The sequence below is a fragment of the Neomonachus schauinslandi genome, chromosome 15 (assembly GCF_002201575.2).
Source record: "Neomonachus schauinslandi chromosome 15, ASM220157v2, whole genome shotgun sequence".
NCBI lineage: Eukaryota > Metazoa > Chordata > Mammalia > Carnivora > Phocidae > Neomonachus > Neomonachus schauinslandi.
Genome location: NC_058417.1, coordinates 20,328,698 through 20,346,935, shown reverse-complemented (window position 1 = coordinate 20,346,935; position 18,238 = coordinate 20,328,698). Strand labels below are relative to the sequence as shown.

Genomic DNA, 18,238 nt, shown 5'->3' with positions numbered 1-18,238 from the left:
CATTGCTTTTAGCCTTTCTCAGAAAACAGTTTGGTGGGTGGTGAAGAGGGGGAGACACACACACAAATGTACATAGGTCTTTTTGTTTCTTTGTCTTAAACACCATGATTTCATACCAGTATCTCCCATTTCTGTCCAACACCACGGGGTTTATTTTAGCCTTCTCCTTTGAAATTTGTGAGTTCCTTCTGCAGTTCTGAGAAACCTGGCTCCCTTCATCCTCATCATTTTACTTACATTCTTGGTCCTCCTGAATGTCCCCACCATGCGGGCCACCTCCTCCACCCCTACCCTGCCGGACATCCTGGCTGCACCAGCAGAATCTTTACCCTGGGCTCCTCGTGTGTGCACAGACTGAGCCAACTGAATCCTCAGCCCTGGCTCTGCCAAATACACTGGCCACGCTGGCCAAACCCTTGACTTTTTAAACTTAGTAGACGAATTATAAGCAAAAACTTGAGACAAAGTATTTCCTGAAATTATAAAATCAGAATATTAATTTTTTTTCATTATTCAGTCACATAGTTGAGTTTCAATCCTTATTCACAGAGGGCAGTGAGACTTAAAATTTAAGTAAAGCTCTGGAAATAATGCTATTGATAAGTCAGCTGACCTTTTCTTTTACTTTTTGAGATGTAATATTAACAGACATTTAGGGAAACGGTTTCCTGAGCAAGGTTGGGCTGGAGGACAGCTGCTTTCTGGGGGTTGCTAAAGCTTTTCTCACCATCCTGGGAAGTTCTGAATTCAATCCTGGTTGCAGTGACACTTAAAAAATAAGTATGATGGTATTTGTCTTAAATTGTCAACCAATCTATCTACATAAATTCCTTTCTCAGTTTGATCTAGCAATAAAAATGATTTAATTTCTGCTTTAGGAACTAAGAAAAAATAGGGAAAATTATTTGTTTTTTCCATTTCCTGATGTGTTTGATCTGTTTTTAGTTTTTGACTCTTTTCTTTGCCACCACATTCTTCTTCTCTTAGTTCACTTCCTCATGTCTGGTATTCCTGAGTGTAGACAGCGCTCGGTTATTTTTAAGAGTGCAGAAGGACTGACTGGATAAAGCAGAGTAGCAGAATATCTGTATCCTGTTTGTCTTTGGAATGTGTTGATTTTTTATAATTGAATATGAGTCCGTTTAATACTTGGAGGTTTTTATCATTCACCTCTTCATGATTCCAGGTCCCTCCTCCCTTAGCAAAAATTCCTCTGGATGCCACAGCAGTGTACTAGGAATAAGTAAAAATAAATTTGAAAGAAATCTGGCTCATGGTCTCTTAGGAGACTTGATTACAATATGGGGATAAAGCTGTAAAATGCAACGTCTCCTGTGTCATGTGACAATGGAAACCCCTTGCGGAGTGGTAATAGTGGATGTTGTTTGCCTTTTATATCTTCTTTAAATCCCTCCAAATTCAGCTCCCTTGTCCTTACCATAATAATTCCATCCCGGAACCAACAGCCATTATTGAGGGGCCCCGGGGAGCAGCTTTTGGTAACAGTTCTTGGCACAATAAATATTAGTTTACTGTGCCTTTGTTTTCTGAACTGAAAACAGGTGTTGTCACAGTAGCCAAAATGGAAATAATCCATTTGCTTGACTACTTAACCATTTATTTCTCTTCAGTGTCTCCTGCCACAGCTACTGCCCAGCTTGGACCCTAAAGCTCCCTATCTGGTTGCCCCAAGTCTCAATAACACCTAGGAAAACCTTGCTTTAACTATATCAGAACCTTCACATGTTAGGAAAATTGGCGTAAGGAATTACAGTTTTTAACAAGGGATCTAGTCAACTGATTAGGTTTTCTGTCACTTACTAAATTAGGCAGAGGGACAGGGTGAACCTGTTAGGTTTCCTGTCACCCAGAGAGCCAAATATTTAAGTATAGTGTAGGGTGAAGAGGCTTCCTATCCAAGGGTCAGGATGGGGTAAGAATCCTAAAGGCATCCTGTTTAGTTACAGTCCTCAGACATCTGTGAAATGATTTACTTACTTATTTTTAAAAGAGAGTTCAGTACTGTGGTATAAGTGGTTTGTAGTATTTAAAATGCATAATTGTTATCACTTCATGTAATTGTGCATTTCTACCAAAGGATTGTCTGGCTCAGGCCTCGGTCTTGTTCATTTTCCTGAGCAGTGCTGATTTATAAATAGGCTCACCCCTTGGTTAAGGCAGAATGCACTTAACCACTTTCCTAGGCATGCCAGGGAGCCAAATCGCTAATATAATAGGAAATCTTTTTTTTTTAAGATTGTATATATTTATTTTGAGAGAGAGAGAGAGAAAGAGCATGAGCAGAGGCAAAGGGAGAAAGAATCTCAAGCAGACTCCATGCTGAGCGTGGAGCCGGTTGCAGAGCCCAGTCCCACAACCGTGAGATCATGACCTGAAATCAGGAGTCAGACGCCTAACCCACTCAGCCAGCCAGGTGCCCCAATAGGAAATCATTTTTAAGTGAAACGGATGAAAAGGAATATATATATAAAAGTTGAGCCTTATGTTGGAGAAATTGTTTATCACTTGTAGGTTGGAAGAGAAAATACAGTGTCGTGTTATTAATAGGAGAAGTTTCATTCTTATATTTTGGTCTAGATCTTCGTGTCTGTCATCGTTAGACACTCAGCATTTCATAACTAAATAACGCTATAATATTTATTGTTTGTGTGTGTTTTACTAATTTTAAATGCATGTATTTAAATATCCATCTGTTAGTCTGATGCTCTGTAGTTCCTAAGGACTCTTACAGTCACTGAGAGTGATTTTACTGTGGTCCAGTTCACCAATCTCTATATTTCCTCTATTAGGATTTTAGCTAAATCAATCAGTCAAATTTTAAATAATTAAAAAGACTATTTAAAAGCTATAGGGTGGCAAATGGAAACCAAGACAGATAATTTGCTTTCCCTGGTGTGGGTTTGGTAAGCTTATAAACCTTTTTTGATCTCAGGAAAAGAACAACTTTCCTTGCAAGGACAAAACGAAGCCATTTCAAGATTCATTCTCAACAGTGTGAAGTTACAGGTGCCCTCACCTAACTGTGACTCTCTGCCCAGCGTGGGCATGTCCTGACATCAGCCTTGTAGAGACTCTCCTGTCAAAGTGACCAGTTGACTGAGCACCCTGTGAGTGACCAACATCCTTCTCACCACACTGAGAGAGTCTCAAGTTGAATCCTTTTCAGACACCCCGCAGAAGACAAACGAACAAAAACTGAAAAGCAGTCCATTCCCAGATGTCAGCCCAGCTGCTGTATTTGTGGGCATGATTTGCTATGCCATGTCTGACAGATTATTTTTTACATCCTCGCTACTTATCATGTTTTCATTGAGATATACTATAAAATGTTTCCTTTTGCTGGGGGAATGAACAGTGGTCTTTGGTGAAAAATGTCTTTTATGGTCAAGAATTTAGACCATGTACTGAGAAGGAGCCATCATATTGGTAGTAGTATTGTCTTAACCACATTGCCTGGGACCTCAGTAGATAGCCTTTCGGAGGGGACACTGTTGTGTTTGTTTCTGCTATTTCCTTATACCAGCAAGGTAGAATTGCTGAGTCACTTGACATGATCAAATTCAGGTAATACAAAATTTAAATAAAACCCGGATATCTCTTGTCTCTTTCTGGGCCACAGAGCAGGTTCCTCCCCCCCCCCCCCATAGCATGTGCCCTTGGTGACAGGTAGGATTTTTGGCCGCCCTCCCTGTGCTCTGGGTACTCTGTGTCTGCCATCCTGTGCATTGTTTCCTTTGTGTCCAAAGGGTCAGGCGTAGTTAGCTTAGGAGAGAAAGAAGAGTAAGCAGCATTTTCCCTTGGCTCTCCCTCAGGAATCTCAGACCCAACACAGCCTGTGTGGCTCACCATCACCTCCCGAAATTGTGCTCTTCCCCTACTGTCCCAGCTCCGTATAATAAGCAGCACTGTGGTCAGCTTGACCCCTCCGTCTTTCCCACATCTCACATCCGGGAAGTCACCCTATCCAATCAGTGCCGCTTCTGCTCTCAAAGCCTGTCCCTGCTCTACCTCCCCACTGCTCCACCCCAGCCAGAGCCCCGGCGGGCCCTTCCCAGGACCCAGGCGGTGGCCTCCTCACTGCTCCCCTACCAGGCACTCTGTCCTCTGCAGCCTGCAGTCATGGGAGCTTGCAAAAGGCCGATGTGGTCAGCACTTAAACTCTGCCCTTGAGATAACGTGCAAGACCTCGTGACACTGCACGCCTCACACACCCGCCTCTCCCCGCGCAGCCCTCACGCTCCTCTTGCTGTTTTTGCTGTGATGTAGTCCTGTGTCCTGCCCTCGTCCCTCCCTCCACCTGTGCACTGCACATTCTGTTGCCTCTTCCTGGAGCCCGTTCAGTGTCTGTCCTTCTCATTACCCTGAATTAGGGGGGAGACGGGTCTGCCTGCTTGGAACGTGGGTGCTGATAACTGAACAGCATGAATGAACAAGTGACTACAAATAAAACTGAAGACAGCAATAAGAACTTTTAAAGTTAATGTTTCTCTACAAGGCATGTCTTACTATATAATAGAAACGTGTTTTGAAAAAGCAGGCATTCTCTAAAAATGTATATATCAAATTCATCTTGCAATGAAAAAAAAAAAGGAAAGAAAGAAAAAGGTAAAATAATTCAGCCAGGCATCTCCTGACCACACTTGCTGGTTAACTACCCTTTGTGCTGCTCACGTGAGGAGAGGTGGCTCTGGAAAAGAAAACCGAGAGATGAACGCAGGGAGCCGGTCAGACCACTGCCAGGGGCCCTCATGAGTTTCCTGTGTCCTGTGGAAAGCCTGACAATTGCTATGGAAGGTTTTCTGACTTCAGAGGGTCCCTGTGAACTACTAGGAGGATCCCTTCTGGACACGACGCCAAGCTGAATGGTGATCCAGTAGGCTAACAGAAGTGACCGTCACTGTGAGGGTAGACCCAGCACAGCGCAGATGCGGTGCACAGGACAAGGGGACCCAAGGGGAGGAAAGCCGTGTCCTGCCGTTCGGATGGCTGGCGGTATTGCTCATAATAAAAGAGGACTTCACGTCATTGTACGCTCACCGCGTGCCAACAGTGTGCGAGTTGTTCCCATGAGCAGAGCGTCTCATCCCGTGGAACACTCCTGGGAGCTAGGTGCCAGTGTCACCCTGCTACACTGGTAGGCTCTGGTCTCCTCAGATGTTCTCTTTGGAGCCTTCGGTATGTTAATAAAAAGGCAAAATAAAGCATCCTATTCTAGGTGCTCTTAAGGCAGTATAAGTCAAGAAGTGCCTAGATTTATCTATGGAGAGGGTATGATCACATAAATAATTCAGGTGTCAAGAAATTTAATTTTTGGATGTCTTCTTTGAACCCTCCTGCTCCTAAAACTGGGTTAGGTATCCTGTTTCTGAGCTTCCATAGCATCCTTTCTATCTTTGTTATTGCCCTAAATCTTTTCCGAAGCAATATGATGGGGGGATGGCGCATGCATATGCATGCACGTGCACATGTGAGCAAGAGAGAAAGAGAATGGGAGCCAGAGGGAAATGACAATTTTTTTTTAAATGTGTCATTTTTAGGGGCACCTAGGTGGCTCTGCATTTAAGCATCTGCCTTTGGCTCAGGTCAGGATCTTGGGATCCTGGGTCGAGCCCCACGTTGGGCTCCCTGCTCTGAGGGGAGTCTGCTTCTCCCTCTGCCCCTCCCCCCAATTCATGCTTGCTCTTGCTTTCTCACGAATAAAAAGTCTTTAAGAAAAATAAAAATTAAAAATTAAAAAAATATGTCATTTTTAAATCCTCTGTCATTGTGCGTACTAACATGGCATTGTCTCTGTCTTTGGTACAATAATACCATCCTTATTCTTTGTAACTCAGGCTCTTGGCACAGTGCCTGGCACAAGGCACTTATTAGTTACTCAGATGTTTATGAACACACACAATCAGTAACTAGCAGAGCCAGGATTCAAACCTGGGGCTCCAGGGCTCTGTGGCTCTCACATTCATAATCTCTCTAACAAATAGTCCCTGCCCACTTCAGGAACATGCAGTTTCACAAAGGGGAGTAGATGAATTGATTCCATCATGTGGAGACCATGATTTTGCCAGGAGAAGCTGCAGTAAGATGTCTTCACCCTTGGGAGAAATTCTCATCTAAGAACTGGGGAAGGTGACCTGAACATATTGAAAGTTGGCAGTAAGCTAATGAGCATTGCATAAGTTTGGTACATCAATAAAGAAAAGGGTCAAAGTTTGGTGTACTTTGAAATTAAAACTGCATTATAAGCTGTCCTTCTGATATGGGCCAGCGTCGTTGCTTTAAAAATCCACACCCAGCAAACAAACTGTAGGTGGAAGTACGAATTGCTACAGCAGCCTCTCTTGAGAAGAATTTGGCAAAAATTCACTAATTTAAATTGTACGTATCCTATGACCTGGCAACTTCAGTTCTAGAAATGTGTTCTACAGGAATATGTACACACATGCACAAAGAAATAGATGCCATTGTATTTACAGTTGCATTGTTCATAGTAGAAAAGATTAGTAACAGCCTAAAAGTTCAATAGGGACTAGTTAAGTATGTTATTGTATATTCATCCGTGAAATGAAATACTATGCAGGCATAAAAATGAGGCTTTTCTCTATTTACTTACATGAAACTATCACCAAGATACATATTTTAATTAGAGAAAAAAAGTCATTCATGTAAAAAAGACTGTATGTATATGTGTGTATATGCATAACCTCTTTCTAGAAAAATTCACAGAAATCTAGTAGCAGTGGCTGTCTCTGGCAGGGGAGACTGTGGGAAAATGGGAAAAATGAGAAGCACTTTCCACTATCTGATCATTTATATCTTCTGAATCTTTTACTAAGAGCCTGTATTGCCTATTCAAAATAAAAACCTGGGGTGCCTAGGTGGGTCAGTTGGTTAAGCATCCAACTCTCTGATTTCAGCTCAGGTCACGATCTCAGGGTCCTGGGATCGAGCCCCACCTCAGGCTCTACACTCAGTGTGGAGTCTGCTTGAGATTCACTCTCCCTCTCCCTCTGCCCCTCCTGCTCATGCTCTCTCTCTCTTTCTCTTAAATAAATAAACCTTTTTAAAAAAATCTGATCAGAGAGCCAGTTCCCGAAACTCCTGAACTAACTCAAAAACCTCATTCTTAAGATTCTGTCCCTCTACAACCACTCTTGGTACAAAATCTGTATTAGTCCAGCTCCAGAGATAAAGAACCAGTAGGATACGTGTGTGTCTATATACACACATATAGAGAGATTTTTTTGGCCCACACAGTTATGGAAGCTGAGAAGTCCCAACACTGCAGCTGGCAGGCTGGAGTCCCAGGAGAGCCAGTGGTGCAAGTTCTAGTCTGAGCCTGGGTATGAGGGCAGGAGAAGAGCTGTGTCCCAGCTCAGAGACAGTGAGGCTGAGAGACAAAGCATTGTTTCTGAGTCACCCTTTTATTCTAATCAGGCCTTCTGGATTGGATGAGGCCCACCCACACTGGGGAGGGCACTCTGCTCTGCTCAGTCCACTGATTCTAATGTTACTGTCATCCAGCAACGCCCGCACAGACACCCCAGGATACTGTTTGACCGAATGTCTGGGCGCCTCACATAAAATTAACGATATAGGCACACATGTCAGTTTGTATCAGTAGTGGTGACAGTAACTTTGAGCACCTGGTTTAGGTGGTCACAGCGTTTCTCTCCTGTAAAATTAGTTGTCTTTCCCTTTGTAATTGCTAAGTAATTTGCGGGGAGATACTTCGCGGCTATGTAAATACCCCGTTCCTCATCACACTTTCAACTACTGGTTTTCTCATGCGCGGATCATTTTCTAACATCATTACTTCTGTATTTCTTAATTGTCGTTCTGCCCTAAGGAAGAGCTTTTCCTTCTCCAGTTCACTTCTATTTTATATCAGTGTGGACTCACAGATTCTTATTTTATTCAGGGGATTATGATGTTGCCGATGTTGCTTATTTCAGTGCTCATGTGGTTCCAGATTTGGCCAGTGGGAGCCCATTCACTTTGGTTCCTGTTTCTTTTGACAAGTCCCTGTCATTCTCTGAGTACTTCCCTACTTTCTGGCTCAACAAGGTATTCCAGACTCATCTTATACTTCCCCTGCCCCAGCTCCAGAATCAGTTTTTCTCCACGGGACCCTGGGTCTTTTTAGTTAAGAATACAAGCCAACGTCTGGGTGTCATTGCTTCTAAGCTCCCTCAGAAGACAGAGCTAGGAAATGTGTGCACATACATCTCTCTCTCCCTTTCCCTTCCCTATGCCCCACCACATACGCCAAGTTCAAACTGATACCTCCAGTTCCAAGTCAACCCTCCCAACACTTTGCAACTTCCTTCCCTAACAGTGAAAAACCTGTCTCGGAGGGTGAGTCAGAGTAGATTCTATTTTAATTACATTTTCGTGGAATATAAGTTACTATTTGTATCTAGATTACACGAAGCTGCCCATGTGAAAGGAAAGGTTCTTTTCTGGTAGAACATAGGGATATGGCCCATTAAAAACTAGGTGATACGTGCTGTACTTAATCTCCCCACCTCCCAAGCTTGACTCATAAGGAAATAAGAAAAGTGAAATTAAGTACATAAATCTTTTTTTAAATGGTAATGATGGTAGGTGATTTAAAGTCTTACACACTCGATGGCCTGAATTTTCTCCATAAATGGGATGCAAACCATTTGCTGAGAGAACGGAGGTGGGCTAAGGGGACTCATTCCTTCATCCCTTCATTTTTTTGATTCCTCAAATATTTAACCAGCTCCTGTAAGTTCCAGGCACTATATTGCATGCTGAAGATAAAGCAATGAACAAGGTAAATATGGTCTGTACTCCTCTGGAGACAGACAGAAAACAAACAAGAAACTTCTTGTGGTAACTACCATAGAGGGAACAAGCATGGGATGCTGGTGGACAGGGCAGTTTAGGTGGGGACAGATCTTGTTTTATTCTTGGCCAGAGCACAGTCATCAGGAGTAGTTGGCATGAGATAAGCCAACATCTGGATGTCAGATTGACCTCACATTAAGGCTTTCCCACTGAAAAGATTTAAGGATAGGAATGAGCATTTAGATTTATATTTTATGGAGAATGGATTAAAAGGAAGTCATGCCAATGAAGATGATACCTGCGACAGGGAAGACACCTGTGACCTCGTATTCTTGCTGACGCTGTTCACTATCTACATTCTCGACCTGGAGAAAATTGTGCCATATTGTTGGTTTGATTTGCATTTCTTTAAATGTAAGTGAAATCGGGCCATTTTCATGGAATTTATTTCGGTATAACTAGTTGTATTCGTTTCCTAGAGTTGCTATAACAAAATACCACAAACCGAGTGGCTTAAAAGATGAGACACTTCTTATCTCACAGTTCTGATGGCTAGAAGTCCCAAGTCAAGGGCCATGCTGTGTCTGAAACCGGTAGGAGAGACATCCTTCCTTGCCTCTTCCCAGCTTCTGGGAGTGGCCTTGGCTTGCATCTCTCTGCCTGTGTCATCACATGGCGCTTTCCTCTTCTCATAACCCAGTCATGTTGGATTTGGGCCCACTCTGATGACTTCATCTTGATTCCATCTGCAAAGCCCTGTTTCTAAATAAGGACACTTTCACGGGTACCAGGGATTAGGACTTCAACGTATCTTTTCTGAGGGGAGACCACAGTTCAAGCCATGGTGCTAATGATCTATGGTCTTTGTTTTTCCAGGGGCCTGGTCTGTTTTCTAACACTGTCTATTGACATACATTATTGGCATCTTTGTTGGCTGTTTTGAAAGCTCACCATTATCATACCAAAGTCTTCAGGAACACCTGTCATGTGATCTCTGTTATCTCCCTCTTCTGTACTTTCCTTCTTTCTGCTTCAACTTTGTTTTTCCACGTTGTTTTGCTCACTTTTCTCCGCCTTTTCTTCTCGCCCCTGTGTCTGGCAGTGTCCATGCCCATTCTCCTGTCTGTTAGTGTAGCCTTCATTTCTGTGAGGTTTTCTCCTCTTCTGTTTCCTTGAGCTCTTCTGGTTTCCCGTCTCCTTTTCCAAAAAATGGTTTGAAACATGATTTCTCTATTTTTAAATGGTGTTTTCTTTGATCTCTTGGTTCAATGGGATATATTTTCTTTACGTTCTTTGCTTTTGTGCAGAAATATTTTACCATAATTTTTCTCCTTCATGACATACTTATTTTTCGTGGGTATTCTTGATCTGCCCTTTGTCTGTCAGTTTCTTTGCCTACTTTTTTCTGTAACATTGAACGGCCTGCTTCTGGAGAATTCTGCTCCAGGGCCTGGCATTTGCAAAGGTGCTTCTTCTCTCTTAGCGACCTCCCTCAACTATGTCGACTTCTTGTGGCACTTCCAATCATCCTTCATAGATCATGTGTCAGAGTCGTGGCTGGGTTTTTGTTTCCTAGTAGGTAATGTTTTCTGGCTTTGTTTGTTTTGTTGTTCTTGATGATTTTCAGAGGGTGCAATCCGGCCAAGATAACCATACTCTATCCTCCTTAAATGGGAGTCCCTTAGGTGGTATTTGAAGTTGATCCAGGACCCAACCCTAGAAAACCTGAGTGTTTAGAGATCATGAGGAAAGGAGGGGCCAGCAAAGGAGATGGAGGAGGAAAACTCAGAGAAGGTGGCCCCACAGAAGCCCTGAGAAGAGTGTGTTGAGGAAGCAAGAGTCAGTATCAAAGGCTGCTGAGACACCAAGTAAGGTGAAGACAGAGAATCAGCCGGGGGATTCAGCAGTGTCATTGGGAACTAGCTTTGGGCAGCAGGCTAGAGTTAGTTGAGGAGATAGTAGAAGGCAGAGAGATGGCTTGTGCCGGTGGACACGTTTCCTGGGCAATATGAATGTTCCCAGCAACTCAGGATTTCATGTACATTGAAGAGGGAAGGAAAACAGGCCAAATCAATGTGATTAAGCAGCTCCTATCTGAAGGCGTACATTCTCATGAAATAAGTAATATTTACTCATGAATGAAGATTCTCTTGAATACTTAGTATACTATTCACAGAGAATTTTCCTCCTGATTGTAATTGATTTCATGTTGTTTAAGTAGTCAGCCAAGGACAACACTGAATTCTGTTAGTGGGTGAACCGACCTTGGAAGCCTCGAGGGTACCTCTGAAATCTCATCGTCTGAAGTAAATTCCCTCTTCTCCTCCACCCAGCTCAAAGTTAAATATATTTTTGCCCTTCATGTACAGTAAGTGTTCGGATTCTGTCCAATTTCCCTTTGAAGTAACTCACATTTCCCTTTCTCTCCTTTCTGCTGCCATTCTCGGCCTTATTGACCTCTTTAGCTAGAACAGTCTTCCCTGATTCCTTATTTTCAGTCACGTCGAATTTAAACCTCCCCAGCCTGGCTTTCAGAGCCTTTCACAGCAGTAGAATCCAACTCCCTCCTACTTACCCAGCTGTTGCCTTACATTCCCTGACAAAGGCTTTCTGCTCTAGGAAGGCCAGCCTCCCTCCTGTTCTTCCAGTCTTGCCACGTGGTTCTGCCTTCATGCCGAAGTTCCTGTCGAGCTCACCTTAGTCCACAGCTAGCACTTCATTATCTGTAGGATCAGTTGATGTATACACCCCCCACTCCCTAGGGTCATACTTCTCTGTACGGTTGTGCCCATGACTGATGTGAAGGAGCCCCAAATATCTCGACTTCCTGTTGTACCTTATCTTTTGTATAAATGATGTGCAAATTAATGGAACTATTTAAAAAAAAAAATGTTCCAGAATTCCTGTACAAGACTGTTTTCCTCCAAAGGCATTACCTTTACATCTTCTCCATGGCTACTCATTAGTTCAAACATGTTTTAGGGGCCCCTGGCTGGCTCAGTCAGAAGAACAGGCGACTCTTGATCTTGGATTGTGAGTTTGAGCCCCACGTTGGATGTAGAGATTACTAAAAAATTAATAAACTTGGGGCACCTGGGTGGCTCAGTCGGCTGAGTGTCTGCCTTCGGCTCAGGTTGTGGTCCTGGGGTCCTGGAATCAAGCCCTGTGTGGGGCTCCCCAGGTCTGCGGGGAGCCTGCTTCTCCCTCTCCCTCTGCCTGCTGCTTCCCCTGCTTGTGCTCTCTCTGTAAAATAAATAAGTAAAATTTAAAAAATAAATAAACTTAAAAAAAACTTTTAGAACCTTTTTGTTTCATTCAGAAGCCAGTGAAAATACCTGGCCCATTCAGTAATTATCTTTAAACTTCTTAAAGAAATTGAGGTTTTGTTGTTCTTTGGGTTTTTTTTTAAGAAAGGGAAAGAGTGAGTGTGTATGAACAGTGGGTGGGGGAGAGCAGAGGGAGAGAGAGAATCCTCAGCAGGCTCCACACCTAGCATGAGCCAGTGCAGGGCTCGATCTCACAACTCTGAGATCATGACCTGAGCCGAAATCAAGAGTCAGATGCTCAACCAACCGAGCCACCCAGGCGCCCCAAGAAATCCAGTTTTAAAAATCAGTCGCTGTTAAGCTATTTTAAGTATTTTGGAAGTTCTAAAGAAAAAACAAATCTGAACAGAGCGAAGACCAAAATGTCAGTGTTGGAAATGGGGGTATCAAGAGTGGCTTCCTGGAGGAGCTGAGGCTTAGGCTTTTGAAAAGAGTGAGAATGGACTGAGCAGATGGGTGAAGAAGAGACTAGGTGGGGAGAGGGTATTGTAGGCAGAATAAACCCCATGGCCAAACCATGAACTGTAACAAACCTTGGGTACTCTAAGTAGCTCATTAATATAACAGCAGGAGTGACTGAGACAGAGAGGGGGAGTAGGGAGGGTTTGATAGGTCTATGTGTCGTGGTAAGTTAGGAGAGCCAAGTGAAAGGAAATATGGAGGACAGGGCACAAAAGGCCTCGTGGTCTTTGCTCTGGACTTTGCGTACTCTTTAGGTTCCTCTTGGGAAGGGGTGTGTTGTGATCATCTTTGCCAACACAGTGCATGCCTTTATTATCTTACCTGTCATATTGTTATTATTTATTTGCAATACTTCCCTGCTCTTTATTCATTTTTTAATTCCCAGAGTCAGGCCTGGTGTCTGGCACATAATAAATATTGAATAAATGTTTGAAGAATGCATTATAAAAGTTTGTCATAAAAGCTTTTCACAAAGAAGGCATAAAAATGCCTTCCTTGGTCTTTTGTAAGAGATGGCATCACCCTATTTATCGTTGAGAATAATTAACAGTAGTTCCTTACGGAGGCATACCAAGCAGGTGACTACATTACCTGAGTGCTAACTTCTTAACCCAAGGCTTTCCAAAAGCAAACTGGAATACTGCATTGGTGTTAAAGTGTGTACTGGCGCCATCTCGCGGTGATTTTAAGCCTTAACCAAATTGAAAGCTTCGTCTGGGATAACCAGAGTTTCAAACAAGTTTCTAACATTTTATAAATTACCAAAGTATTGTATTTAATACTATATTTTGTTGACCCTTTGCCACTATCTTCACACTAACAGTTTTGGATTTAATGTTTTATACATGTATTTTAATTGTGTTTTACAAACATGATGTCTAGAAGTTTTGATAAGCAAAATATTCTATTTGAAATAAAATGGAATTTCATCATTAGGCATAGCTGGAGTCTTAGACCAGCATTCTGATCTCAGATGCTATTTGCTGTGTCTTAGTTCACAGAGTTCCAGCCTTGTGAGGTAATCTTTTTTTTCCCTAACATCCTTCTTTTTTTTCCTGGTTGGACATTGTTTCTAAAACTAAAGAATCATGTTCTTTTAATTCTTATCCTTGAAGACAGCTGTTGAGCGTGTCCTGCAAATTTGGTTAAGCCAGAATGGCTTGGGTAGTGAACCTTAGCTTTTTATTATTTGTGTGGGTGTTGGAACATGAGTTATGTAGACATTTTGCTTTTGACTTGTTCATTGATTAACAGCTGAGTCAGGGAATCAGATTATAATCATTGAATTAATTCCTCATGTGTAGGGATTGCTGTGATTTAAGTAGCAATGGTAATATAAAATAAAAGCGTTTTTTTTTAATTGTGTTGTTTTTAAATTTTTTATTGTTATGTTAATCACCACACATTAAAAGCATTTATTAAAAATATTTTTCGGGCGCCTGGGTGGCTCAGTTGTTAAGCGTCTGCCTTCGGCTCAGGTCATGATCCCAGAGTCCTGGGATCGAGTCCCACATCGGGCTCCCTGCTCTGTGGGAAGCCTGCTTCTCCCTCTCCCACTCCCCCTGCTTGTGTTCCTGCTCTCGCTATGTCTCTCTCTGTCAAAAAAATAAATAAAATCTTTAAAAATATATACATATATTTTTCATGCAGAGCATAATTGGAAGCTTAAGATTAATTGCCCTTTTTTTTTAAGTACTTACTCAATGCCAGAGGGAGAGAGGGGTATAATTATCTCCATTTTACAGATGAATCTGAAACACATGGAGGTGAGGTAGCTTTCACAAAGTCTCATAGCTATTATATTTGCAGTGTGAGCATTCAGACCCAGATGTGGAGGACCCCAGAGTCCAGGCTTTTAACCACCATATAAACTCTGTGTCCAACAATGAGGGGGGATTCATAGGAAAACCATAGTAGAAAAATGCACAAGACAACCTTAAAGTGGTTATTAATAGCTTTTATTTAAATATACACTAATTAATAAAAATATTGGCTTTAATTTATTGTTGACATTATCAGCATCTGCTTGTTTCTACTCCTAATTATAGCCAACAGCCTTCATTCCATTGTGAAGGAAGTTGAAGGTCCTGCACTGGTCCTAAGCAAGAGTGCTTTGAGGCACGGTTGCTGTCTGTGGATGAGCATTTTGCCCGTCTCGGCACTCCCTTCATTCTCGGATACAAACTGTGTCTACCTGTGCCTTTCAGCAGGGGGCGTGTGTTGGCAACAGCTTGTGTAGAAACCTCCATTTGGGTGTTGGCCTGGTTGATGGATGTCTATGTGTCAGTTAATATATATAGGGTGAATAGATAACAGGTTTTCTAAGTTTTATATTTAAATTTTTTCTTTGTAAATATAGACACATAATTTTGTGCAGTTGCAGTCATATCATATATGCCAGGTTTTGGTGGGTTTTTTTTTTTTTTTCCTTTGTTCCTGTGGCTTCCTTCCATCCACCCACATGGCCTTCCTCCTCATCACCCTGTTGTATGTATAAAAGGGTACATAAAACATAACAAGTGGTCTTCCATATTTTTCCATGCTTGTGTAATCATTTATCAAATACATCTATGTGCAGTTAGCCAAATCATCTATGGGGCAGCATGCTAGTGTTTTATGGTAAAAAGGTGTGATCATGTTATAAATACTTTTAAAAATACACATACCTTTCAACCAGCTTTCCCACAGAAATGAAAGCATTGATTTGTAAGATTATGTGTCAGGAGTATTTTCTACAGTATTATTGATAATAGCAGGAAGGAAGGGGCATGATTGAATAAAGAATGATAATCTATACCGTGAAATTTTAGGCAATCGTTTAAAATAATGAATTTGATGTGTGCCAAAAGCATCTCCTCTACCATTCTCTCTGTTATGAATTTTAGCATTCTTACTCCTTTACTGACATTTTAGTGTGGTTTCAAGAGGGAGAACAAAAGAAATGTATTGGGACAGTTGTCTTTATAATTGCAAATCTGGCTTAAGTAGATTACAAGACCTGCTTTAACTTCTATTTCTTTTCTTAGTAGAGCTCTTAGTGTAGAGCCCCTTCTGGTCCTTTTGTATTTGGAAATAGGGCATATCCAGCCTCCCCCAAATTACATTCTTTCTTCTTTCTTGGCTTTTAACTCCTACTGGTCTTTTCTACCAGCAGCATCTAAAGGGGCACAACCTTAAGCATTGTCTCTAAAATTAAATTCAGAATCAATGAAATGTCAGTTCAGAAACTGTTCCTGGGACACTTGGATCTTCTTAGAAATGAGACTCTTAGGAAAGAGAGCATTTCTATATAACCACAGCTACTCTTCTGTTTCTTTTGCTTCTGTACAGATTTGAAAAAGGGCGCATCTACACATTCATTGGAGAAGTTGTTGTCTCTGTGAATCCTTACAAGTCTTTGAACATCTATGGGAGAGACACAATCGAGCAGTATAAAGGACGTGAGCTGTATGAGAGACCTCCTCATCTTTTTGCAATTGCTGATGCTGCTTACAAAGCTATGAAGAGGCGCTCAAAAGACACTTGTATTGTGATATCAGGTATTCAGAGGGGATCCCCTGTACTTTCAAGGTCAAAATGCATTTAACTTATTAGGTACTCAAGGATCCAAACTGTTAAATAGATCTTCTTTTTTTTTTTTTTGAAGTTAGAAACATAAGCAGTTTTATAGGAGAAAAAAATTTTCAGTGAACACCAGATCATTTCTGATGGATGTCTAGTCTTGGTTCATTTATAAATCCATGTTACATGTGGATGGACTTCTGATCATGAAAGATTCTTCCTCCTGTCTCAAGGACAGAAAAGTACTGGATAAAATGTAACGAAGGTTATTTTTTTTTTAAGATTTTTATTTATTTATCTGTCAGAGAAAGAGAGGGAGAGAGGCAGGGAGAGGGAGAGAGGCAGGCAGAGGGAGAAGCAGACTCACCGCTGAGCAGAGAGCCCTATGTGGGGCTCGATCCCAGGACCCTGAGATCATGACCTGAGCCAAAGGCAGACGCTCAACCGACTGAGCCACCCAGGTGCCCCACAAAGGTTATTTTAAATAACAGCAGAATGAAAGGAAGAAAATGAAATCCTGAGGTACAACTCAAAGTCAGATTGGCAAGTGGGAGTTAGTGTCACGGGCCATCCAGGCATGGGGACCAGAAATGGGCTGTCCCAGCTGGAGGCTGGAGCTTCAGAGCCTACGGAGCAGGGAGACAGGTGATAGACCCTGTATGCCCGGGAGCTGGAGCTGAGTTCTTTGCGGAATCTCGTGTAGTGTGAATTGGGGATAGGGAAAGCATCTGCCCGCTGACCCCGGATGGCCTCTCCCACACTGTGGGAATGTATTTTGGTGCTAATAATACCTCACATCTGCATTAGGGGCTTTATACTTGTAAAACTGCTTTTATGACCCTTATTCCATTTTGGTTATCAAAACAATTCTGAGTGCTAAGACAGTTGTGTTTCTACTTTATAGATGAGAATATTAAGGGTCAGAGGAGTTATAATAACTTAGTATTGGAGAATCATATCCTAGGACTACATTATATTCAATTATGAAAGCAATACTACCTGATTATAAAAGGAGGGAGGGAGTAATCAATTATTTAAGCATACAAAGTAAAAGCAAAAAGTCTCTCCCCTTTGAATACCTTGTTACCCCCAAAACTCCAGCAGTAACAGCTGTGAATTTAGTGTTTATCCTTTTTATACATTTTTCTGTGTGTATAACACATATAGTCATACATGCATATTAAATTATATTATAAATGTGTAACTGTGTTACAGAATTATGTTATAACTGCTATTATGTAACTTGTTTTTCTGTTTAACACTATGGAGTGGACATCTTTTCTTTCTTTTTTTTTTTTTTTTAAAGATTTTATTTGTTTGAGAGAGAGAGCACAAGCCAGGGGAGAGGCAGAGGGAGAGGGAGAAGCAGACTCCCTGCTGAGCAGGGAGCCCAATGCAGGGCTCAATCCTAGGACCCTGAGATCATGACCTGAGCCGAAGGCAGACACTTAACCGACTGAGTCACCCAGGTGCCCCGCAGAGTGGACATCTTTTCATTAGCATGCCTATAGAAGTGGGGGACTATCTAACACCTGTGCAATATTCCATTGAATAGTTGAATCCTTTATCTGCCCAGTCCTCTACTGACAGGCATGTTATTTGCAGGGTTCAGCTGTGACACACAGTATAGTCTGCAGAAATACTCCTTAAGTCTTTAAAGATTATAATAATAATTATTATTTGATCCCATTAGTATTTTTACTATTTCTGTAGTATAAATTTCTACAAGTGGAATTTGGGGGTCAGAAGGCATACACACTTAAAAATTGGGGTGGCTCGTTCTAAACTGATCCCTTTTGCTCATCTTATACCAGTTGTCCTGCTTTTCCTGTGACGCCATGTCTGGAGCTTGCTGGTTTGGTTTGGTTTTATTTTCACTAAAATTGCTCTGACTTCAATTTTTGGAAGGAATATTTCATCCTTGTTAAGATGAAAAGAAATTTGCTGTAGAGCATAAGGTTATATGAACTGGGACGCCTGGGTGGCTCAGTCATTAAGCGTCTGCCTTTGGCTCAGGTCATGGTCCCAGGGTCCCGGGATCGAACGCTGCGTTG

The 18,238-nt window shown here is 41.9% G+C and overlaps 1 protein-coding gene across 1 annotated transcript in view; it reads left to right on the top strand.

The window, feature by feature from the left end:
• Positions 1 to 18,238, top strand: part of MYO1D (myosin ID) — a 380,578-nt gene that overhangs the window by 83,784 nt on the left and 278,556 nt on the right. Inside the window, exon 2 of the mRNA XM_021704452.2 lies at positions 15,954 to 16,162. Within this exon, the coding sequence (XP_021560127.1) occupies positions 15,954 to 16,162 (209 nt within the window). The remainder of the gene's footprint in view (positions 1 to 15,953; positions 16,163 to 18,238) is intronic.